The following is a 20142-nucleotide window of genomic DNA, read 5'->3' on the forward strand; positions in this document are numbered from 1 at the left end:
GTGCAGGGTGGGGGGGTGGGGCAGGGGCTAGACGGTTCTGCAGGGTGCTATTCTACTGAAGGACATTCCTGGGTGGATTTCTCTGAGACACTGCAGAGTAGGGAGCTCCTTACAACATGAGTGAGGAAAGGGGCATATTCCTGTGGGAAGGGGGTGCCCATAATGCAGCTGGCCCCAGGGAGGGCTGCTGCAGGGCCCTAGCTGACCCCTCCAGAGGTGCAGACAAATCTGCACACCCTCAAATCACCCTGAGCCTACCCCCCTGACCCTACTGGGCCATCTCCCTGATGCCCAGGGCCTCTCTCCTAACAGAAGGCTTTGTTAAATTGGGGGACTGGGGGAGGTGGGTACATACCCTGGAACCTGCCCCTGATGACCAAGGAGTCCAGGACATGGCATGGGAGGGCTGTGTCCCTGTATCACCTTGCTGGCTCTACAAGAGACACAGGCCTTGGAAGGTCCAAGGGTAGGGGACCCTGGGGAAACAAAGGCCAGGCCAGACTGTCCCAGGGCAGGGACACTTCCTCAGGCAGCCAGCAGGAAGGAAGTGAGCACAGCCCAGTGGGAGGGAGTGGGGAAGCACTGCCCTGACCCCCATTGTTTCCAGCTTTGGGGTCAGCTGGGGCAGGCCCAGCACAGGGAGTTCCCCCACACTGGGACAGTGGTGATGGGAGATGGGACACCACCTGGCCCTGGGGCAGTTAGTAGGGAGGACAGTGGAGGATGACAGAGCCTTATGTCTGGCATCTTATCAGGCAAATGGAAAGGTACCCAAAGAACTGCAAATCCAGGCTGCACAGGATGATCCTGCTCTGGACTTGACAAGTTTAAGCCTCCAAAAGACTGGCAGGCCAACTCACCAGACCCAGAAGTCTGGGTCCTTGAACTCCCTCCTCCCTAACTGGGAGTTGGTCTGATGGCCAAGGGCTACATCTAGCAGAGAACCCGACTCATAGCGAGTCTTGAGAACTGTAGGCTGAAAGTCCACAGGACACGGGCTGCAGGTGAGAAGACAAGGGCAGCAGGGAACAGGCGAAGTATTGGGTGGCTGAGCTTTGCCTGCTGGAACAGAAGCCCCAAGCCCACTCTTCTGGTGGTGTCCACAGGTAGCCCTGGGAGGCAAGTGGGTTTGGGCTACAGAGCCTGGCAGTAGGCCAAGAACATGGTGGCATCCATTTGGCTACTGTCCACCTAAGGCTGGGCCTCAGAGGTCCATGGGGCTCAGGCTGTGACCTCATGTGGGGTCAGCTGGCACTGCTGGGGGCAGGACAGCTGTTCGAGACCTATCTGAGGTCACATTCTCACCTCAGGTCAGACAGGTGGGGCCAATCCATAGTGAAGTATCCCAAAGCCTTCCAATTCCAGGGATCTCCAACTATTGAACTCAACAGACCAGTTGAGTGGCCCTCTATCCTGAGGTCTGTGTGAAGACACTGCCACCTGCTGGTCATGGCTGGGATGGCCACAAGCTGGGCTCAAGCTTACCCTGGGCCTTGCTGGAGATGGGGCAACCAGAGTCCTGGGCCCAGGGCTACCTATTGAGCCTAGATGGTGGTCTAAACACTGGGTGTCACAGCTTCAGAGCATGCCACTCTTGTATGTAGGGTCTACAAATAATTTTATTGAAACAACAAAAAACACAACAACAGCCTTCCTAGATTGGGGGCCACCCTCCCCAAGCCATTTCCCACACTCTTGAAGCACAGAGCTTGCACAGTAAGGAATTAAAAAAAAAAAGTCATAGTCATTTCTATGTAGAAATCAGACTCTGCACCAACAACATCATAAACTAGACTATTTACAAACTTTCACATTTTAAGTATTCCTTTGATGGTTATTCTCCTTTCTGTCCCTACCCAGGGTCGCCAGTACTTTCCCTTGACTGATCCTGAAGGGATGGGTATACTGTAGGGGAAGGGATGGTGGGCTCCTCAGAGCTACTGGCACCAGCCCTAGGGTGCTCTTCCTCACCATAGGGTAGTGGATGGTCTCCTCCCAATGGGGTGTGTGTGTGTGTGGGGAGGCTGGTGCAAAGGCAAAGGGGATTAGACAGAGTAGGTGGGTTGAGGCAACTCCCCCTAGGCATAGGCATCCATAGCCCTTCCTCATTCCCATCTTATGCCCTCTCAACCGGCAGTGGGGGTGGAGGGCAACAACTAGTTGCAGTGGGAAGGTATCAGCCCAGCCCTGGGTGAAGGGAAAAGCCTTCCACACCAGTCCTACTCTTATTAACAGCCAGCAAACTGTCCATCTATCTGGGGGTGGGAACAGATGGGCAGGAAGAATCAGGCTTGTGCTGTCCCCAGCCTCTGTCCAACACAGGAGGAATCGAGGTAGCAAACGGCTGAAATGCTCCAATGAAGGGGTAAGGGAAGTGAGGGAAAGGAAGTTCCCACTTCTGTACAGCTCCCACAGCCCAAGGGCTGGAAGAAGGCAGACCTTGCTTGTAAAGTGCTGTAGCCCCTACCAGGGCTGGGCCCTAGGCAAGCTTGGAAGAAAGCAGGCCAGGCAAGGGGACAGGAACCAGGCATTCCTGACCAGTATATGCCCTGCCATGCTCCTTGTAGAGACTGCTGGGGAAGGTGGGCTGGTAACTCCACCATTATCCCTTGCCAACCACCAGCCACCTCTTGTCCAGATACAAACCAACACCCAATCAACACTGCAGGACTGCCCCGCTCACAGCTGAAGATTCCAGGCCAATGGAGTTTATTCAGGGTTGTGGCCCCAGCCTAGGTTCCTCACTGGAAGCCAAACCTTGAGCCTGGAGGTTTCTTGCTGGGCCAGGAGGTGCTTATGCCGCCACTCTCCAGGCTCACACCTCATAGAGGATCACAGGGAAATCCACGTGGATGCGGGGGGGATCCAGCTTCACGATGCCCTGGAAACAGAGGACAGTGAGGGCCAGCTCAGGGCCCCTAATCCAGGAAGCCTTCCTGTTTCTCCCAGCTCCTCCCCCAAGAGCCCCCACCATGACAGCAGACCCTATCTGGGTCTACCTCTACACACTCAACATAGGCTCTATGACCACTGCCCAGCCCCTCACCTGAGGAATCAAGTTCTTATGCACCCGCCTCAGCTTGGCCCGCTTCTGCCCGTTCTTGGTGACGATTGTCTCCTCATAGAACTCGTGAGCCAGATCCCCATCCTCGTCATAGAACATGGAGCTGTGCAGAGGGAGAGGGGAACAGGCTGGGCTAGAGCCCCACACCTGGTCATGACAAATGCCACAGACCACAGGGAAGTGTGCCCACCCCCAAATGTCAAGGACCAACCTTGATGGGAGAAAGGGAAGAAAATATAACCGGAGAGTCCCTTGGTTAGGGTCTGGGGTCTACTAGAAGGAAGTGGGGAGTGGGGTGGTGGCCAGTGCTACTCTGTCAGACCCCGAGAAGAGAGATCATACCAGAGCACACTGTCCAGGCAGCTAAGGCCAGTTCTCATCACTGGTTTGTTCAGCAAGAGTAGCCATTCCAACATCAGGCCCTTGCTTTCACCCAGGACTTCTAGAGTGGGCAGGGTGGTGGCCTGGCATGTTGGTCTCACTCCAGAAGACACTGCTGACCCAGGGCCAAAGCCTGAGATAACAGATGCCTGAGCTAGGAGAGAGCCTAAAGAGAGAAAGGCTGCCTTCTCCCCACCCACTCCCAGGTGACTGGCGCAGCTAAATTGTCACTGTTAGGTCCCCAGAGTATCTACAGCCAAATCTCCAGCAACACCTCAGTGCGTCCCTAGAGGCCCACCAGGACCAGGCAAATCTAGTGCTCCTGCCTGGGCCCCTGGGGGAGAGGGAGGAGATCAGTGCTCCAGATCTGGAGAACATATCTGGGTGAGGGTCTTTTCTTCAGGCCCCATCCCAACACTAGGGCCCAGTCCTGCTTTCCAGGCCACTACCCTCAGACGTCCCCACCCCCCACGGTAGAGAACACAAACAGGCAAAACAGGGTCATACTCCCCTATAAGAATTGGGGGAGGGGGAGGCTAGGAGCCTTCAACTTGCAGGCTGGGCTGGAAGGGATGAATGGAGGAGGTCCTGAAGTCTCAGGGAGGCCCTATCTTAGCTTTACTCTGCGGAAAGCTTGCCCAGACACAAGTCTCAGGCACGTTCTTCCCCTAGGGAGACCTTCAGAGCAGCCAGCCAGACAGCCAAGAACCGACTGCCCGGCTTTCCCCACCCCTTGCTCCTATGAGGGCCCGAAATATGGGAGTCGTCCTGGCTTGGGTGTAGGGCTACCGCAGCGGGAACTCCCCACGACGCGGGGCGCCCGGCTACCTGCCTGTCCTCCCCAGCGCGGAACCCGCGTCCTTACCCGCGGCGCGTGAATACGAAGGGGGGCACGACTCGGCCTCGCGGCCGCACCAAAGCTTGCTCAGCGACCGCAGCCTCCGGACCGCCGCCCCCCGCCGCCGAGGCGAAGGGCCACAGGCCCCGAGCTTTGGAGCCGCTGGCGCCCATGTCAGGGCCGCCGGCGCATGGCGGGCCCCGCGGCCGCTTCGCTCTCACAGGACCGTCGGCGCCGCCATGCCCTTCCCAGGCCTCGGCTCGCAGGTGCCACCACGGCCGCCGCCTTCCGCAGGCTCCGCTGTCTCCACGGAAACCTCATTTCCGCTTCCGCATGACCTTCCCTCTGATTGGCTGCTTCTCTCGTCAGTCCGCGGGCACGGGACCAATAGCCGCCCTCGGACGCTAGATATCCCAGCATGCCCCGTGAGACGTCAGATCCCAGCAGGCCACACTCTAGCCAGCTGGGGCATCTGACACCGAGGAAAGGCGCGGCTGTGGCGTCCTGGCTTTTTCTTCGTGTAGGGCAAAGAAGAGGTCGTGTGCAGCGGTGTGCCCAACCACTATGTCCCTACCTCAGACCAGGCCGCGGGGTGCTTGTCTGGCTTCATTCTATTCCCACACTGATTTATTTCAAATTCAGTGTTCTTTCCAAACCCACCATGCATGTTTCATGAAGAGAGAATTAACAACTGTACCTTCGGTGCCATGAGCAGTGTCTGGTCTTCAGTAGGAGCCCAATAAATATTTGGTGAAGCGCCTCCCACGGCTCGGGTGTGTGTGTTGGGGGACGTGTGGTTTCCCTAAGCTCTAGCCTCAGCTGATATTCTTGCCCCCACACGACCTGAGCCCCAGGGGGCTGAGTGATGACTGAGTACATATCCATACCCCACATCCTTCACAAATTGGTCCCATGGTGACTTCGAAAAGGTGCTCTGTGAGCCTATCCATCACCCATGGCAGCCACTGGCATGAGGGGCAACTGCGGTTGAGGGCCCATAATAAAGAGTCCAAAAGTAGGGAGAATTCTTAAATCTTTATTCAGCCAATTCTCTCAGGCCCCAGGCCCTGATGATGACTGTCACCCCCACCCCTTTCCCCACAGGAGGCATTCAGCTGAGGCCACAAAATATTAACATACATTCGCACACATCATCAAAAATACCGGAAGGAAAGACCCTGTCTTTGATTGGCACACAAGGCACAGACCTGGGACAGTGCTCACACTCACACAAACCTTGGCCCAGGGACATCCTCCTTGGAGGAGGCACTGAGGCACTGTTGCTGCACTGTGAGCCAGCACTCCCTGATCCCAGGTGTGTGAAGAGTCAGAGGGCACTGTAGAGGGAAACCTAGACTTTTCTCGATGCCTGCCTTATCCTGAATACCCACCCTTGGCTCTAATAGAGCTGTCCTGAGACCCCATCCAAGACTCAAAACATACAACTTTTCCCCTTAGATGAGGGCCCTCATCCCTACAAACATGACCCTATTCTGTTTGTAGAATCTCCAAGATTCTCATATCTGAGACACTAATTAAGGAGACTTCTATCTGCTCTACCCCTGCTGCAAGCCTGGAGCAGCTTCCCAGGGCAACCCTGGCCCACCACGACCCAGTACATGAAGGGCAGAAGGGTCCAGAGCCATACTCTGCTACACCCACTTGTGGACACAGGGGGCCAGCTCCTTCGCTCTTCTCTGGCTCGTTCCCCCAGCAAGAGAGGGCCTCCATGCACACTCATTCCTCAGGCCACACGGGCCCTATCACACTCACACGGCATGCCCTCGGCGCTGCCTACTCTCCTCCTTCCACTCAAGGGTATAAGAGGTCACCCCAGGGGGCAGGCATGCAGGGCCTCCTGGATCTTCTGGCGGCAATAGGAGTACTTCTGCAGGATCTGGCGAAGGTGTTCCTCTTCCTCCCGCTGCAGGATGCGCAGGAAGTTGTGTAGTTCAGGCATGCTGAAGGCATCCCACTGGAGGGAGGGAAGGAGGACATAGGCCGCAGCAATCATGGCCAAGCCAGCAGGCCCTCCCCAGAGAAGATCAGCACATCATGGTCACACAGCTAGGATGGGACTTTCTAATGTCAGGCTCTTGCCTGAATGGTCTATGCTAGGACTCCTGACAATAGTCCATATAGAAGATGGGCCCCACAAAGTAGGGCAGTCACTTTCTGGACAGGCAACCAAACCAGATGTCCTCGAGTTACCTATGGACAGGTCATGCCCACACTCTGAGTCTAGTCCCACTCTACAGACCCAATACCTTGGAGCTGGAAAATTTCTCGGTAAAAAGTCCTAATGCTTGAAGAGGGGGCCTCCATTATGTCCTGGGCCCATCCGTTATGGCTTTGATCTGGCCTGGGATCACCATGCCATCAGATGGACTCCTGCATCTACTGAGGACTTTCCACAATGGAAAAGAGCAGAGCACCAAAACAGTTCTTCCTGGCTTCTTGGGACAAGTCCTAGACCTTGGAATGAGTGGCCTTGAAGCCTTCGCTTTAGCTGCAAGGCTCACATAGTCCTGGAGAGGCTATGCAGGGCTTGTCCTCCAGCCCCATTCCTCCTCCAAGCCTTCCTGTAGCTGTAACCCACTAACCTGGCCCAGTAACCACCAAGAAACTAAGGATGGCTGTGTACTCACATTTACTTCCCCAGAGTCATTCTCCTTCAGGACAAAGCTTAGGGCCTTCTCACTGGGCCCTGCAAGGAGCCGCAGCCGCAGGGGCTGCTCATCATCAGACAACTTCCGGAGGTACACTGAGGGCCAGGCAGGGGGGAGAGAGTGTTTGATTAAAGTCAGGCCCAGCCCCCTCATCCCCTACATGCACAGGTGCATGCGTATATACCCTCACACACCGGTGGGGTGGGGTGGTAAGCCCACCTTGGCCATGGCGCTCAGCCCGCTCAAAAAGCGCAAACTTGCGGGGGTCATCCACCACCAAGAACTTGCGCAGCAGGGCCTCAATGACCTCGCGTGCCCGTGTGCGTGACAGCACATGCAGGTGCTTGACAGCATCCTTGGGCATGTAGAAGGAGGTGCGGCGCCTCACAGCTGTGCCCCGCCCCGGGCCCCGCCGGGCATCCTGCAAGGAGGGTGGCTTCTTGCTGGAGGGCACTGAGACAGGGCGCACCAGCTTCAGTTGAACCTTGATGAAGCCTGTGTAGGAGCCATCCTTGTTCTGAAGAGGAGAAACCGAACCATGACTAGGTTCCAGGTGAGATGGAACAGATTCAGGCACTCACTGCCAGTCCACTTAGGGTGAGGCTGAGTGTGAATAAATCACTGCTTGGGCCCACCCAAGAATACCTCAGCTGTGACCCTTTGGGCATCAGGCACACAGCTGGGTTCCTGCCTCTCCCCACATCCCCTTCTCGGGCTGTCAACTCACCAGGCTCATGAAGAGGTTGCTGTTAATCTGGCCATTGTACTCCTTGATCTTCTGCTCAATCTCAGCCTGAGAAAGATCAGGTGTCTCCCACTCCACAGGCTCATCCTGAAAGATGGGCCAGCATGGACATAGGGCCCTTAAGGAACCCATCCCGCTGTAATCCATGTCACAGGCAGGGAGATGAGCCCTGGGTGGGCCACTCTGAAAAATGGCCTGTGGGGCAGCCTTTGGAAACTGACAACAAAGCTTGAGGCCTGATGAGAAGAACCCATCACTGCTCCTGGTTCTGCATACTATGGGTAGAGACAGCAAAGCAGAATCATCTGGCTTCTTTCTGCCACCTGCCTGGGGCCTCCTCAACACCAGGTGAGGCCCTAAGGATACCTTAAAATCAAGGCAACTGAAGGCATGAGGTCAGGGGCCAGGAAAAGATGGGGAACTCTGAGGAGGGACTCTTGTTTACAGTAAAACCACCTCTCAACTGCACAGCCTGATCCCAGCACCCTAGTTGAGTGGGGTCTGGGTGCATCCCGGAGAAGCCAGCCTACTTTGCCACTCTGCCTTAGCAAAGGGCCACAACCCACCACAGGGTGAGAGGTGTGAGACCCGGTGCACACCAGGAGCCCAGCCACCAGTGGGCAAGAGGGGAAGGGCAATCTCTACAACGTTAACACCCCTTGGTGGGGGACTTGGGGCCAGCCCTGCAAGTCTCAGACATAGCGAGGAAACCACTGTGACATGCCATTTGATCTTTTTTTTTTTTTTTAAAGATTTTATTTATTTTTTCCCCCCAAAGCCCCAGTAGATAGTTGTATGTCATAGCTGCACATCCTTCTAGTTGCTGTATGTGGGACTCGGCCTCAGGATGGACGGAGAAGTGGTGCCTCGGTGCGCGCCCGGGATCCGAACCCGGGCCACCAGCATCGGAGCGCGCGCACTTAACCACCAAGCCACGGGGCCAGCCCGCCATTTGATCTTGACATAAGCTACACAAAAGGCAGTGTCAGGCCAGGCTCAAATCTGCCAGAGTTGCACAGGCAGCCTCCTGGTAGAGCCATCCCACAAGGTCCAAGCAGGTAGGCTTCTGTACCTCCCCCAGCTGTCTGGAGGTTTAGCCCAAAGATTTTAGCTCCACCACTTAGCCCCTCCCCCACTCCTCCAGGGACTGGATTCTTGTCAGAAGGGTGGAGTATGGACCAGGGTAGCCAGGGCTCCGAATTAACTTTCTTCTGCCAAATTCCCTTGGTCCCATTGCATCAGCCTTACATCCTGTTGACGTCAGATAGGCCCTAGTTGGAATGGGAGTGTCACAGACACAACTGAGATCATCACGGACCAATGCTTTGTCCCAGGGGAGTTCCCACCAGGTCTCCTGCAGAATAACCTTGTGCCTAGCTATGAGCTCAGAACAACCTGAGCTTCTCCCTGATTGCTGCCTTGGAGGCCCATAAGCTTAAATCATCTGATGGGGATGAATAGGGAGGGCAGATAAGGGGGTAAGGTGGAGTTCACAACCTTTTAGCTCTTCACTTAGAATCTGCTGCTGTTCAGCAGCCAGCAAGTACATGGTGCTGAGGACTGAGGCTGGGGCCTCACAGGAAAAAGGTATTGGGAGAGGGGTGGGAACTGAAGCCTCTTTGCTTCCCCAAGTTTGGAAAGGTTTCCTGGATGGAGGAGAGCATTGAGAAGTGAAAACTCTAGCAGAAACCTTGTTGGGGACAGTGGGAAATCCTGCAAGGCTGGTAAGAACAAATGGTATGGGCCCTGGAAAATGGGGGATCTAGGGGATAAAATGAGGGCTGGAGGCTGGGAATAAAGGGTGAATGTGTTTGCTCAGGCCCAAGGAGAGGGCTTGGTACAGGATGGAGTACCTCAATGGAGAGGAGTGTCAGGATGGGAGGGATGCTAGGGGCAGGAGGAAAGCTGAGCAGACTCTAGTGCCAGGGCAGGAAGGAAGAGAATTCTGTTTCTAGAACAGGGTGGGTATAGGGATGACACTAACTTATTCCTCTTCCTTGTGATAGGTCTGAGCTCCAGCCTGGGAATGAGAAAACTTGCTCCTTCCTCTTCCCTGTCTGGGTTATCCAGGAGCCCTGGACTGGGATGCAGTGACCTCGGTTCCAGCCCCTTCCCTTCTCCAGGTGAACCTCCCTCAGTATCTTTATTCATAAAACGAGAGACTTGGACTGGCAGCACTGCACTGTCCTACCAGGATTCTAGAGGAAGTAGAGTTTTTTTTTCATTTCCAAAGCTACCTGCTGGAGGAGGTGTCCAACAGCCATCCCAGAGGGATGCACAGAGGACCATGGAATTTCCCTTCTCCTCCACCAAAGCGACCCACCCTCCATTCTGCCACTGTCCATAGTGACTGATGGTTTTATTTTACACATAACTTGGGACTCCCTAGTCCTTTTCAATTGGTTAGTGTCTTGTTGTTTTCTCACCTTTCCAAAATGGAAAATGGCTCGGGTCTGAGTGACACAGAGACAGTCCCAGGGACCCACACGCAAACCTTGCACTCAAGCTATGGGTTGAACTTTTAAGGTATAAAATTTTCATCTAAAGAATCATCCACAACTCCCTTTTCTTGGCTCACGTAAGGAATTCTGCCCCATTGCTGCCAGGTATACTGAGCTTCATGGTCCCCATCTCTCTTTCCTGATGCCCTGGCCGGGGTGCTCCCCTGAGGTGTACCAGCTCCAGAACAATTATCTGAGCCTGGTGGTCACATTCATGGCACACAGCACAGAGGCCTTTGATAATGGAGACATTTAGAAAACTCCAAGAGGCACAGCTACTCCAGCACCACACCTTATAGTCCTAGATTAGTAACCTCTATCTCTCTTGACCCCTCTCAGGGCATTTTTCAATCTAGCCTTCCCCACCTCTTGTTAATCAAGTGCTCCTGGATGCTTACAATCCAAAACAAGTCTTCCTTCCCATCCATTCCCAAATCCCCTTTCTCCAGGTCCACTCCAATTTTAGTATATGTACTGTCAAAGCGAGCACTCCAGGTCCACTTCAGAGGAGGGATCAGAATCCTCCACATTCCAGCAGCTGGTGACAGGCTAGGACCGGCAAGAGGTGGGGACTCAGCTGGCTCCATCCAGGAGTGTAGATAGAGGGGCCCGGACCTTCCTTCGCCTTTCTCCTAAACACACTTCTCAATTCCCGGCGAGGACTCCTCCCCCTCCACTTCCTCCTCCTTGTCCTCCAGAGAGGGGGTGGGAGCGGCCCGAACGCGGAAATTGAGGTGCTAGTCCAGGCTGCACAGTAGGCTTTAGTCATAGGTGGATAATGCCCATCCCTGGTCTACCCCAAGCCACGCAGCTTCTTCCTCTGGTTCAACTGGTCTGTAACAGACAGCAAAGAGGCCTCGGCACCTGGTACCGAGGCGCTGAGAGCCCGACACACGGTTCCGCGTGCTGGCCCCGGGCGCTGACGGGAGGGCGGGACTGCCCACAAACTCTCGACCCAGCAACTTACCGGGGAGGGGCGGGGTCCCAGCGACCGCCCCGGGCCCGCCGCCCGCACCCCCGGGCTCCCACCTGGTCCCGGCGCGGCCTCCGCGCCAGCGAGGTACGCGCTGTGAAGTACTGCTCGAGCTCCGAGTCCGAGTCCTCCTGGCTGCAGTAGCCACTGCTTGTCGTGCTGCTCCAGGTCATCTCGAAAGAAGGCGTCCCCGCGTCCGCCTCGCCCATCGCCGCGCCCGCCCGCTCCCCAAGTCCTGTGTGCCGGTAGCCTCTAACCACCGCCCCAGGCGCCTGTGCGCTTGCGCGCGCGTGTCAGCGTGCGCGGGCGCCCAGACCGCTGTACGCGCGGCAACCGTTAACACTGAAACGTAGACAGCCAAGATCTAGCTCTCGTCTCATTGGGGGAGGAAAGCCGAAGGGCGGGGCCACACACGCCTCGCCTGCAGGAATGATCTCATCGCCCAGGCCGTTCAGCTCAGCTCCGCCTCGCTGCAGCTAACCCACCTCCCGTAGGGGACAAGTCAGAGCTTATGCGCATGTGCACCAGCGTGGCCACAAGACCGGAAGCGGAGAGGTGCGGAAATTGCGTGGGCGCGGCGCCTGGGAGATTCCGGGCAGTTCGAGCGGAGTCAGCACCCCAGGCACCCCTTCGAACCCGCGCGCAGAGTTAGCCACTCTCTGCCGCAGGGAAATCCGCTATTAGAACGCTCATTGCGTGTAATGCCGGGCGGTCCTAGAAACACCTGCAGTGTGGCCTGCTCGTCTACGCGTCCCTGCCTCGCCCATACGCCCCCGGCCCCGCGCTCACCACGTTTGTGTCCCGCTCCAGCGCCGGTTCCCAGCCCAGGTCCCGGGGCCCGCAGCAGTCTAGGCGGACGAGCGCGCGGCAGCGGTAGTGGCAGGTGAACTTGCAATCTGCAGAGAGGCCTGGCCGTGAGGTGGAGGAGTCCCAGCTCCAGCTCGGAGAAGTGTCCCGGGGACGGAAGAGAAGCCCCAGGGGGAAGGCCGTTGCCCGCCAAGCTCTGCATGACCGGCCTTATCTCAGGCCCCGTTACCGCCCACTGCTACACAGATTCTAGTGTTGGTTCCCTGGCGTCTGGAACCTGGCGGGAAGGCTTCAGGCGGTTAGGGATCCAGGCCTGCTCAACACTAGCGCCTAGGGCAGAACTTCCCCCTTCCGCATTGTCAGCCCCCCCCTCTCCGCCCATGTACTTGAAGGGAAAAAACCAAACATCTTTAACCCATGTCCCCCTCTAGTTGTCATCTGTCTTACTCCCCTCACGCCAAAAGTTATCAACACTGGTCTGCATACACTCTAATTCCTTGCCTTCACTCTCTCCTCTACCCGTTCCAGTCAGGCTTGCCCTTCCCTCCAGGCAACTGCCCTGCTCCGGATCCTCAGCAACCTACTGCACTGCCGAATCACGTCCCTTTTGCATCTTCACGTCCTGGGCATCGTTTGATGCTTGCTCCCCTTGGTTCCCAGTTTTTCCTCCCACCTCCCTGCAGCTCCTGCTCAGCTCCTTTGGTTCTGTCTCAACTTCCAGATCTAATGGTGGAGTGTCCGAGGCTCAGTCCTGATCACTGCCCTGTGCTGTGTACACTCACCTACCCCGGATCCAAGGCTTCCATCACTGACCTCCCCCCTCAGGTCAAATCTGTGTGTCAGTATCTTCACTTGGATGTCTAATAGACATTTCAACCCAACATGGTCACAATTTAACTCATTTTTCTTCCACCTCACCCTACCCTTACCAGAGTTTATCTCAGCAAAAATTGCTATTATTCCAGTTGTTTAAGGCAAAAAACCCCTTGGGCTGGCCCGGTGGCGCAAGTGGTTAAGTGCGTGCGCTCCGCTGTAGCGGCCTGGTGTTCGCCAGTTCGGATCCCGGCACACACTGACGCACTGCTTGGCAAGCCATGCTGTGGCGGCGTCCCATATAAAGTGGAGGAAGATGGGCATGGATGTTAGCCCAGGGCCAGTCTTCCTCAGCAAAAACAGAGGAGGATTGGCAGATGTTAGCTTAGCACAGGGCTGATCTCCTCACACACACACACACAAAAGGCAAAAAACCCCAGCTCATCCTTGAGTCCTCCCTTGTCTTTGCCTGACACACACCCAAATTGTCCTGTTTTTCATCTCCATGGCCACTTTATTTCTCTTTGGGAACACTGCAATGTCCCAGTCCTTGTTCATGCTTTGTATTCTGTCACAACTCCTGTGCTCCTCCCAGAATTCAGGACAGACTCCCTGCTGGACGAGAGAGTCTCCATACCCACACAGGCCTGGGATACCTTCCCTAAAGCTCCTACATGGGCCAGAACATGATTCTCAACCCAGGCTGCACATTAGAATGATCTGTGTTTAAAAATCGCTGATACACTCATATACTCAGTGATTTGATTCAACAGGTCTAAGGTAGGGTCCAGGCACAGGGGTTTGGAGGGCTGTAAAAGCATCCCAAGTGATTCTAGCTGGTGTGTAGCCAGTGGGAGAGCAACCTCTGCTTGCTGGTGATTCCTGGGAGGGCAGAAGGACTGCTGGTGTGTGGCTGTGTTTCATGTTTTAGCACCTGGTTGACTGGGCCTGCAGTAAGTATTTGCTAAATGAAGACAACAAAATTCCTGCTTGTGAGGGCCCACCCAAGATTCTTTTTCCAGGACCCCTCCCATAGGTGGGTAAATTCCCTTCACCCCAAGGATTCTGGAGGGGACACAGGTAAGTGAATCTTCAGGAAGGAGCAGGCCTGGGAATATGGACTCAGAGACTGGTAGGCCTTTCTCAAGAAGGGCAAAGGCACTTTAAAGGTAAGAACCTTGAAATCTGCACCTTGTTATTCACAGGCAACCACCTCTGTCCAGCTGTGCCCCAGACGCAGATGGAGCACGGCAAGGATATAAAACCATCTGCCCAAAGACTTCCGCGATGGGGTAAAGATAACGGACCTGGTTCGCGGGGCCCGTCCCTGCTTCTGCCCCCTCCGTCGCAACTTGACCCGCAGCGACAGTGCTGCCCCTTGGCCGCTCGTTTCGCTTTCACCAGCGCGCGGGGGCCGCTACTCACGTGCGCACTGCAGGCCCTTGCGCACGACGCCCCAGATGAAGTCGCCGCAGAGGTCGCACCACGTGTGCGTGGCGGGCTCCGCGGTCTGGAAGCGGTGGCCGCGGCTCGGGACCAGCTGCCTTGCTTGGTTGCGCGTTGTGCCCGGTGCGATGCGCAGCGCGTTGGCGCGCTCCAGCCGGGTGCGGCCCGGGCCGGCGCGCTTCTCGGGTGCCAGTTCCCGCAGCTCAATGAGCTCAGGTTCAGCGGACATGGCCCAGTCGGGCCCGGACTCCGGCCGGCTCTGGGCGCGAGCGAGCGCGGAGCGGGCGAGGCCGTGGGACGGTCTCGAGGCGGCGCCGCGTCAGCGATCCAGGCACAGCGGCGGGAGAGCGCCGAGGAGAGCGGCGCAATGGAAACCTGGGCGCCGGGACTGTGTCCGCCCGCAGGCGGAGTGGGGTGGGAGGGCGGGGTGGGGGCCTTTCCCAGAGTCCCCGCCCTCCCTTTCCTCCCCTCCCCTAACGACGACGACGACCGCAAAGGACCACTCGGAGACAGGCATGTTTCTGGAGGCCAGCTTTACAGTGCTAGAGGAAGAGGGTCCCCACATCCGGCCCTCGCCCTCGCCCTCCACCCAGGCCTCCTGCCCTAGGTTGCTGAGGCAGCGCCCTCAGCCTACCCGCCGGGTGGGGCAGGAAGCCGGCAGCGCTTTGCTGGGGGAGATGGGGCAGCAGCTCTACCCTGTGGGCTGTGTTCACCACCTGGGAGGCTGGGGCTCTGGCAGAGGCCGGGCTGAGATCCCTAGGTTCAGGGGCACACTCAAGGTGAGTTGTATCGCATGGGTGGTTGTCCCTCAGCAGCTGCAGCCTTCACTTGGCTCTGTCACCCTGGGCTGTCCGGACACAAGCCTTTCTATGCTTCTCCCAGTGCTTGACTTGGCACTCCCTGCAGGCAGGTGGCCTGGTGAGGATGCAGTGCTTGTGGGGGGTATGGGAGTGGGGCTTAGGGGTCCAAGGTCCTAGGATGCCCTCACCTGCAGCAATACCACTCATTCTGGCATCGTGAACAGCGTTTGGAGGCCTCTGTGCTGCAGTAGGCACAGCGGGGCCGCTCTGGAGCTACTGCCTCTAGCACGTCCAGCCTGTAGGTCTCAGCCCACCTGAGAAAAAGGGTCGGGAGAGCCTGGCTAGGCCTGGCCAGTGGGAGCACAGGAGCACCCCTGCCCATGTCCAGGCCTTCTGCATCTCTTCCACCTCTTCTACCAGCTCAGGCCTCACCTTCGTGCCTGCAGCCGCAGGTCCTGCTCTGAGGGGCTGAATACATGCCGCAGCTGGTGCTTAGCAATAGCCTGCCACTTGCCTCTGTTCTCTTGCTCTAGGCGCTCCCAGATTTCTGGGATCTGAGGGAGAAAATTGGAGAGTGTCAGGGAGAAGCTGGCAAAGTGGGCAACTAACTTCTTCTGAGCAACTAAATTCCTAGTGCTTACCTGTTCCAACACCAGGTCCTTCTTAGGGGGCTGGGGTTCAGCCAGGGCCAGGTGGGCCAGGAAACCCTGCAGGTCTGCTAGATTGGGCAGCTGGTCAAGCAGCGTGTCTGTGAGGAAGGCCCGAAGCTGCAAGGGTGTCCAGGGGAGGCCAGTGTGAAGTGATGCTGACCAGAGGGTCAAGGAACAGAGAGGGCTAGGGCTGGGCTGGGCTGAGGGTGCCTGTGGGCTCATGTCCCAGTAGCTGTTGTGGCACCTGAGGCTCAAGGTCTGGAAAGAGGACTGGGGCTGAGGCGAGTGGGCAAAGATAAGCAGCAGGGGTGGGGTGGGGTGTGGCAGTGCTGGGACTGGTGTTGGAGGAGTTCCCCACCTTGAGTAGCTGTCCCTTGGCAAAGCTTGTGAGGCAGTAGCGGGCCCGGGCCTCGGGGCTTAGCAGCAGGTTGTACAGGGCAATCCACACCTGCCCGTCCAACTTGCTCAACTTTTGCTGCTCTGGGGGGGCCACTGTCTGCCAACAGCCGCCCTCAAATTGCTGCAGCTTGCCTGGGGAGAGGAACCAGCACACTGGGTGCAGGCATTGCGTACACTTCGAGTGAACCAGCTGCATGGTCTGGGGGACTGACCACTGCCTGGGCACAGGACTTGCCCAGGTTGGAGTGCTGCTCACTCTACAACAGGGTGACTCCTTGGTAGTGGACACACAGCCCTTGCCTGCTGCAAGCCCAGGTCTAGACCCACCTTGGGTGAGGCATCCTGGTATCCTCTGTGGGCTACGGGCAGAGCTTGTCTGCCTGTGTAAGCTGCCCACTCTCATCAATCCTGGAGGATGTCCTGGAAGCAGTGAGCTGGGGCAGGTGGAGGAGGACCTTACCTCCTTCCCTCCGGCTCCAGGGACTGTGCTCCAGCAGTTCCACCAGGAGGCAGGGCAGGTTGTGGGTGCTGAGCATGCGGCTCAAGGTGCTCAGGGAAAGGCTAAGGGTGGGGGTGGAGAGAGGTGAGCAAAGGCTATGGCCCAGGCTCCCAGCTCTCCACTGCAGGCCCCAGGCCCAGCAGGGCTGCCCACCTGTTCACACAGTCTGTGATGTAGCGTAGCACTGAGAGGGCCTTCAGTGCAATCTCAAATTCCATCAGCTCTGCCTGCTTCTGCAGCTCCTAGGGGGCCACATGGTGCTCAAGTTGGGCCACCCTCTGCCTGCTCAGGCCTCAGGGAGCCTAGGTCTAGCCCATGCCAACCCCAGGGAACCTCAGCCCACCTGCATAGGGGTGCTGTACTGGGACTCATTGTCTTCAGGGGGGCCACTATGGCCACTCCGGGCCACCAACAGAGTCAGTTTGCGGTGGCAGTAGTCCACTAGGTCCAAGACGGTGTCCTCTGCTGACTCACACACCTTCTGGGAGGCAGGAGCAGGGGAAACATTCTGTCTCTGATTCCCTCCCGTACAGACACAACCCCCCTTGCTCCCAGGCTCTGGCCTGGGGCAGTAGCCTATGGGCAGGGCTGGTGCCTCACCTTGTGGAAGAATACTGTCTCCAGGAGGTTGATGATGGAGGCCTCATGGTGTACCTGTCAGACAGATGACAGGGACCGGGGCTGCTGAGGGAGGGATAGGACTACCAGCTATCGTCTGTCATCCAGGGCTCTCTGAAGGGGTGGGTGGGGGTGTGAACCAGGAACCTAGCTCACCACTATGTATATGGGAAAGGTGTTCTGGGGCTTGAAGTCTTCTAGCCTGCACAGCACAGGGAACACCTTCTGCTTCCACATCTCCACTGCAATCAGCTCCTCCACCAGCGTTGGGATCTTTGAGGGGCAGGGAAAGGACAGGGATGAGGTAGGCCTACCTTGGCCTGGCAACCCTCCCATCTCTGGCTCAGCCCAGCCCAGCCCGGCTCTCAACAAACTCCCCTGGGCCCCTACACTCTCCCAGACCCCATGAGTACCTTCCTAACCTCTTTCCTGCACCTTAGACCTTCATTTCCAGCTGCCCCTGACATCTCTGTGGGGACATCCTCCATGCTTCCTGTGACTGACCCTTACCTTATTCCCCAGGCTGCCTTGTTTCCCCTGTACCTGTGCCCTTGTCCCCTCCTCCACCATCCAGGTGTCCCTCTCAGGCCAGCTCTTCTGCTTATGCCTTCCCTCTTGTCCCCATCCTCTGGCCTTCCAAGGCTCTTGTGTGCCTTGGCTTCACCCTTACTCAGGGCCCGTCACAGTGCCCTATTCCTACCCCACCCCTCAGTAGGGGGCTCCACCTTTTACTTGCAGAGGATCTCTTTTGTCAGGTGATATCTCAGGTCATCTACTGGTGTCACCTCCTGGCTCATGTTCTAGCCAAGCCAATCCCTGGTTTCTAACTCCCTCTCTCTCACGTTGGGAAAGCTGCCTCCTTCCATGCACGAGTCCCACCCCCACTTCAGTGTGGCCCCTTTTGGCCTTACAGTCTGTTCAAGAATGCCTTTAAGATTTTTTTTTTTTTGAGGAAGATCGGCCCTGCGCTAACATTTGTTGCCAATCTTCCTCTTTTTCTTTTTTTCTCCCCGAAGCCCCAGTACATAGTTGTGTGTCATAGTTGTAGAGTTGTAGCTCTTCTATGTGGGACACCGCCTCAGCATGGCTTGATGAGCAGTATGTCCGCACCCAGGATCCGAACGAGTGAACCCCGGGCCGCCAAAGCAGAATGCACGAACTTAACCCCTACGCCACCGGGCAGGCCCCCTCAAGAATGTCTTTAGAACTTGGGCCCTCCCCTTGCAGCCTAGGCTGTTCTAGGATCTATCTCTCTAGGACTATCTCCCTAATCAACCCAGGCCCCGCACCCAGGGGCTCGTGAGGGGTAGAGTGGTGGGGTAGGGGGTGGGAAGGCAGGAACCCTGCCTGTGACCCCAGCGTACCTTCCCATGGGTGACCAGCAGCTCCTGGATGGGCTCGTCCTGGCTGGCCGTGGCATCAAGGATGGCCTGCATGTTCAGCTTCTCCAGGTTCTCATGCTGCTGGTTCCACCTGCCTCAGAGGGGTGTGTGTGCATTTAGGTGCACATGTGTGCAGTAGGGGCGGGAGTGGGGGCTAAGTCCTACTGAAGCCTAACCCGATCCTGAGCGGCCAGAGGGAGCTCAGGACCATATACCCCTATCTTGGAGAGCTCTGCCTCCCTATCTGGAGGCCTCTCCACACTGGGCAGCCTCTCCACACTGGGCAACCCCTCCGCCCAATGTCAGGCCCACCTCAAAGACTGTGACCCCATGACTCCGCGAGACCCTTGATCCAGCTGCCTCACCCTCCGGAGCCCATCTCGCGCAGCGGGAAGCTGCGCAGTCCTCTAATCAGCAAGTCAGCCTCCCCAGGCAGCAGCAGCTCCAGGTGGCTCATGTCGAGGCCAGGGACAGAGTGGGAAGGTGGGGTTCGGCTGACCCCAGGCAGGAGCCAGGGCTGAGGCGGGGGTGCTGACACGCTCGGGCACAACGGCCTTCGGCGGGGCAGAAGCCTGGGACCCGACAGTTGAAGAGCGGTTGGGGCGCGTGGGTCCTCGCCGCCATGGAAACGGTTAGCTCGGCGCGCGCCTGCGCACTGCGGCCTGGGCCCGCCCCCGCCGGCGGCGCGCTCAGGGTCCGGACTCGCCCCTGTCCACCTCTCCTGCCAGGCTGCGGGTAGCAACCCTATATGGACTTCCGGAGCTTTCTCCCTCACAACTGCCTGCGGCTCAGAGGTCTCCCTGAGTTCCAGACTCCTGTGGCTTAGGCTCTTTCTTCGGACGGGCGTCACGTCGGCTTGCACGGGGATGGGGTCATCCCGCCCCCTACCAGCTCTTCATTCAGCTGCTCCAGCTCGGCCCACAAGGATGCTCCTCTCAGTGGCTTCCTCGCTCCAGTATTTCTTGCGCCCAGCTCCACCTGTTGGCTCTACCCACGGCCCACAACTTCTCTCCCTCCTAATCCAGGCTGCCATCACCTCTCATGAGGTAACTGCTGTGGCCTTTTTCCTCAGAGAGGAAGTGGGAAGAGGACCCACTTCCTCTCTGACCCTCCTAAGCAGCGAGGAGTCTTTTCAAGATGCACATTAGACATCTCTCCCTCGCATGAGAGGGAGCCACTCTGTGGCTGCCTCTGGCCGTCAGAATACTACATCCAAAGTAGGTTACCAGCAGCTCTGCGGTATCAAGCTCTTGCCCCCTCGCATACCTCAGGACTTCATTTCTTGCCCCTCTCCCCCTTGCCTCCTATGTTCCAGCCCCACGGACCTCCTTTGGGTTCCTCATACATCCCAAAGCAGTTTTTGCTTCAAGGCTTCTGCATCTGTTCCGTTTGGTGGAATACTCTTCCTGCTTCAGAGCTCAGTTCAAGTCACCTTAGCGAGGCCTTCCTTGCCTATCTAATCCAGAGCAGTCCCAGCTCCTATCCCAACTCACTTTTCATCACAGCTTCCTGATTGTTTCTTTCTGGCTGTTATTTCAGTTTATAATTAGCGGGTAC

The 20142-nt window shown here is 57.1% G+C and overlaps 3 protein-coding genes across 8 annotated transcripts; all 3 read right to left on the reverse strand.

Moving 5' to 3' along the window:
- Positions 1-1568: 1568 nt before the first annotated feature.
- TUSC2 (tumor suppressor 2, mitochondrial calcium regulator) lies at positions 1569-4692 on the reverse strand. Of its 2 annotated transcripts, none has more exons than XM_058559596.1 (3): positions 4311-4692; positions 3047-3197; positions 1569-2881 (listed from the first exon to the last, which is right to left on the reverse strand). In XM_058559596.1, exons 1-3 carry the CDS (start codon positions 4454-4456, stop codon positions 2816-2818), a joined length of 363 nt encoding a protein of 120 aa, XP_058415579.1. In that variant the 5' UTR covers positions 4457-4692; the 3' UTR covers positions 1569-2815. The 2 variants fall into 2 exon arrangements, with proteins under 2 accessions (XP_058415579.1, XP_058415589.1); XM_058559606.1 differs by having other exon boundaries at positions 3047-3167; positions 4311-4682.
- A 607-nt stretch (positions 4693-5299) lies between these two features.
- RASSF1 (Ras association domain family member 1) lies at positions 5300-14607 on the reverse strand. Of its 2 annotated transcripts, XM_058559484.1 has the most exons (6): positions 14217-14607; positions 11961-12067; positions 7680-7784; positions 7172-7469; positions 6932-7047; positions 5300-6258 (listed from the first exon to the last, which is right to left on the reverse strand). In XM_058559484.1, the coding sequence occupies exons 1-6, from the start codon at positions 14464-14466 to the stop codon at positions 6112-6114; spliced, it is 1023 nt and encodes a 340-aa protein (XP_058415467.1). In that variant the 5' UTR covers positions 14467-14607; the 3' UTR covers positions 5300-6111. The 2 variants fall into 2 exon arrangements, with proteins under 2 accessions (XP_058415467.1, XP_058415476.1); XM_058559493.1 differs by lacking the exons at positions 11961-12067; positions 14217-14607 and adding an exon at positions 11228-11952.
- A 152-nt stretch (positions 14608-14759) lies between these two features.
- Positions 14760-20121, reverse strand: ZMYND10 (zinc finger MYND-type containing 10). 4 transcript variants are annotated; one of them, XM_058559251.1, is made up of 12 exons: positions 18951-20121; positions 18568-18676; positions 17360-17476; positions 17186-17239; positions 16929-17063; positions 16739-16827; positions 16547-16647; positions 16046-16218; positions 15679-15945; positions 15470-15591; positions 15226-15351; positions 14760-15137 (listed from the first exon to the last, which is right to left on the reverse strand). In XM_058559251.1, exons 1-12 carry the CDS (start codon positions 19040-19042, stop codon positions 15062-15064), a joined length of 1461 nt encoding a protein of 486 aa, XP_058415234.1. In that variant the 5' UTR covers positions 19043-20121; the 3' UTR covers positions 14760-15061. The 4 variants fall into 4 exon arrangements, with proteins under 4 accessions (XP_058415234.1, XP_058415235.1, XP_058415233.1 ...); XM_058559252.1 differs by having other exon boundaries at positions 15679-15804; positions 16929-17066; XM_058559250.1 differs by having other exon boundaries at positions 16929-17066.
- Between the last annotated feature and the right edge of the window lie 21 nt (positions 20122-20142).

The sequence above is a fragment of the Diceros bicornis genome, chromosome 2 (genome assembly GCF_020826845.1).
Source record: "Diceros bicornis minor isolate mBicDic1 chromosome 2, mDicBic1.mat.cur, whole genome shotgun sequence".
NCBI lineage: Eukaryota > Metazoa > Chordata > Mammalia > Perissodactyla > Rhinocerotidae > Diceros > Diceros bicornis.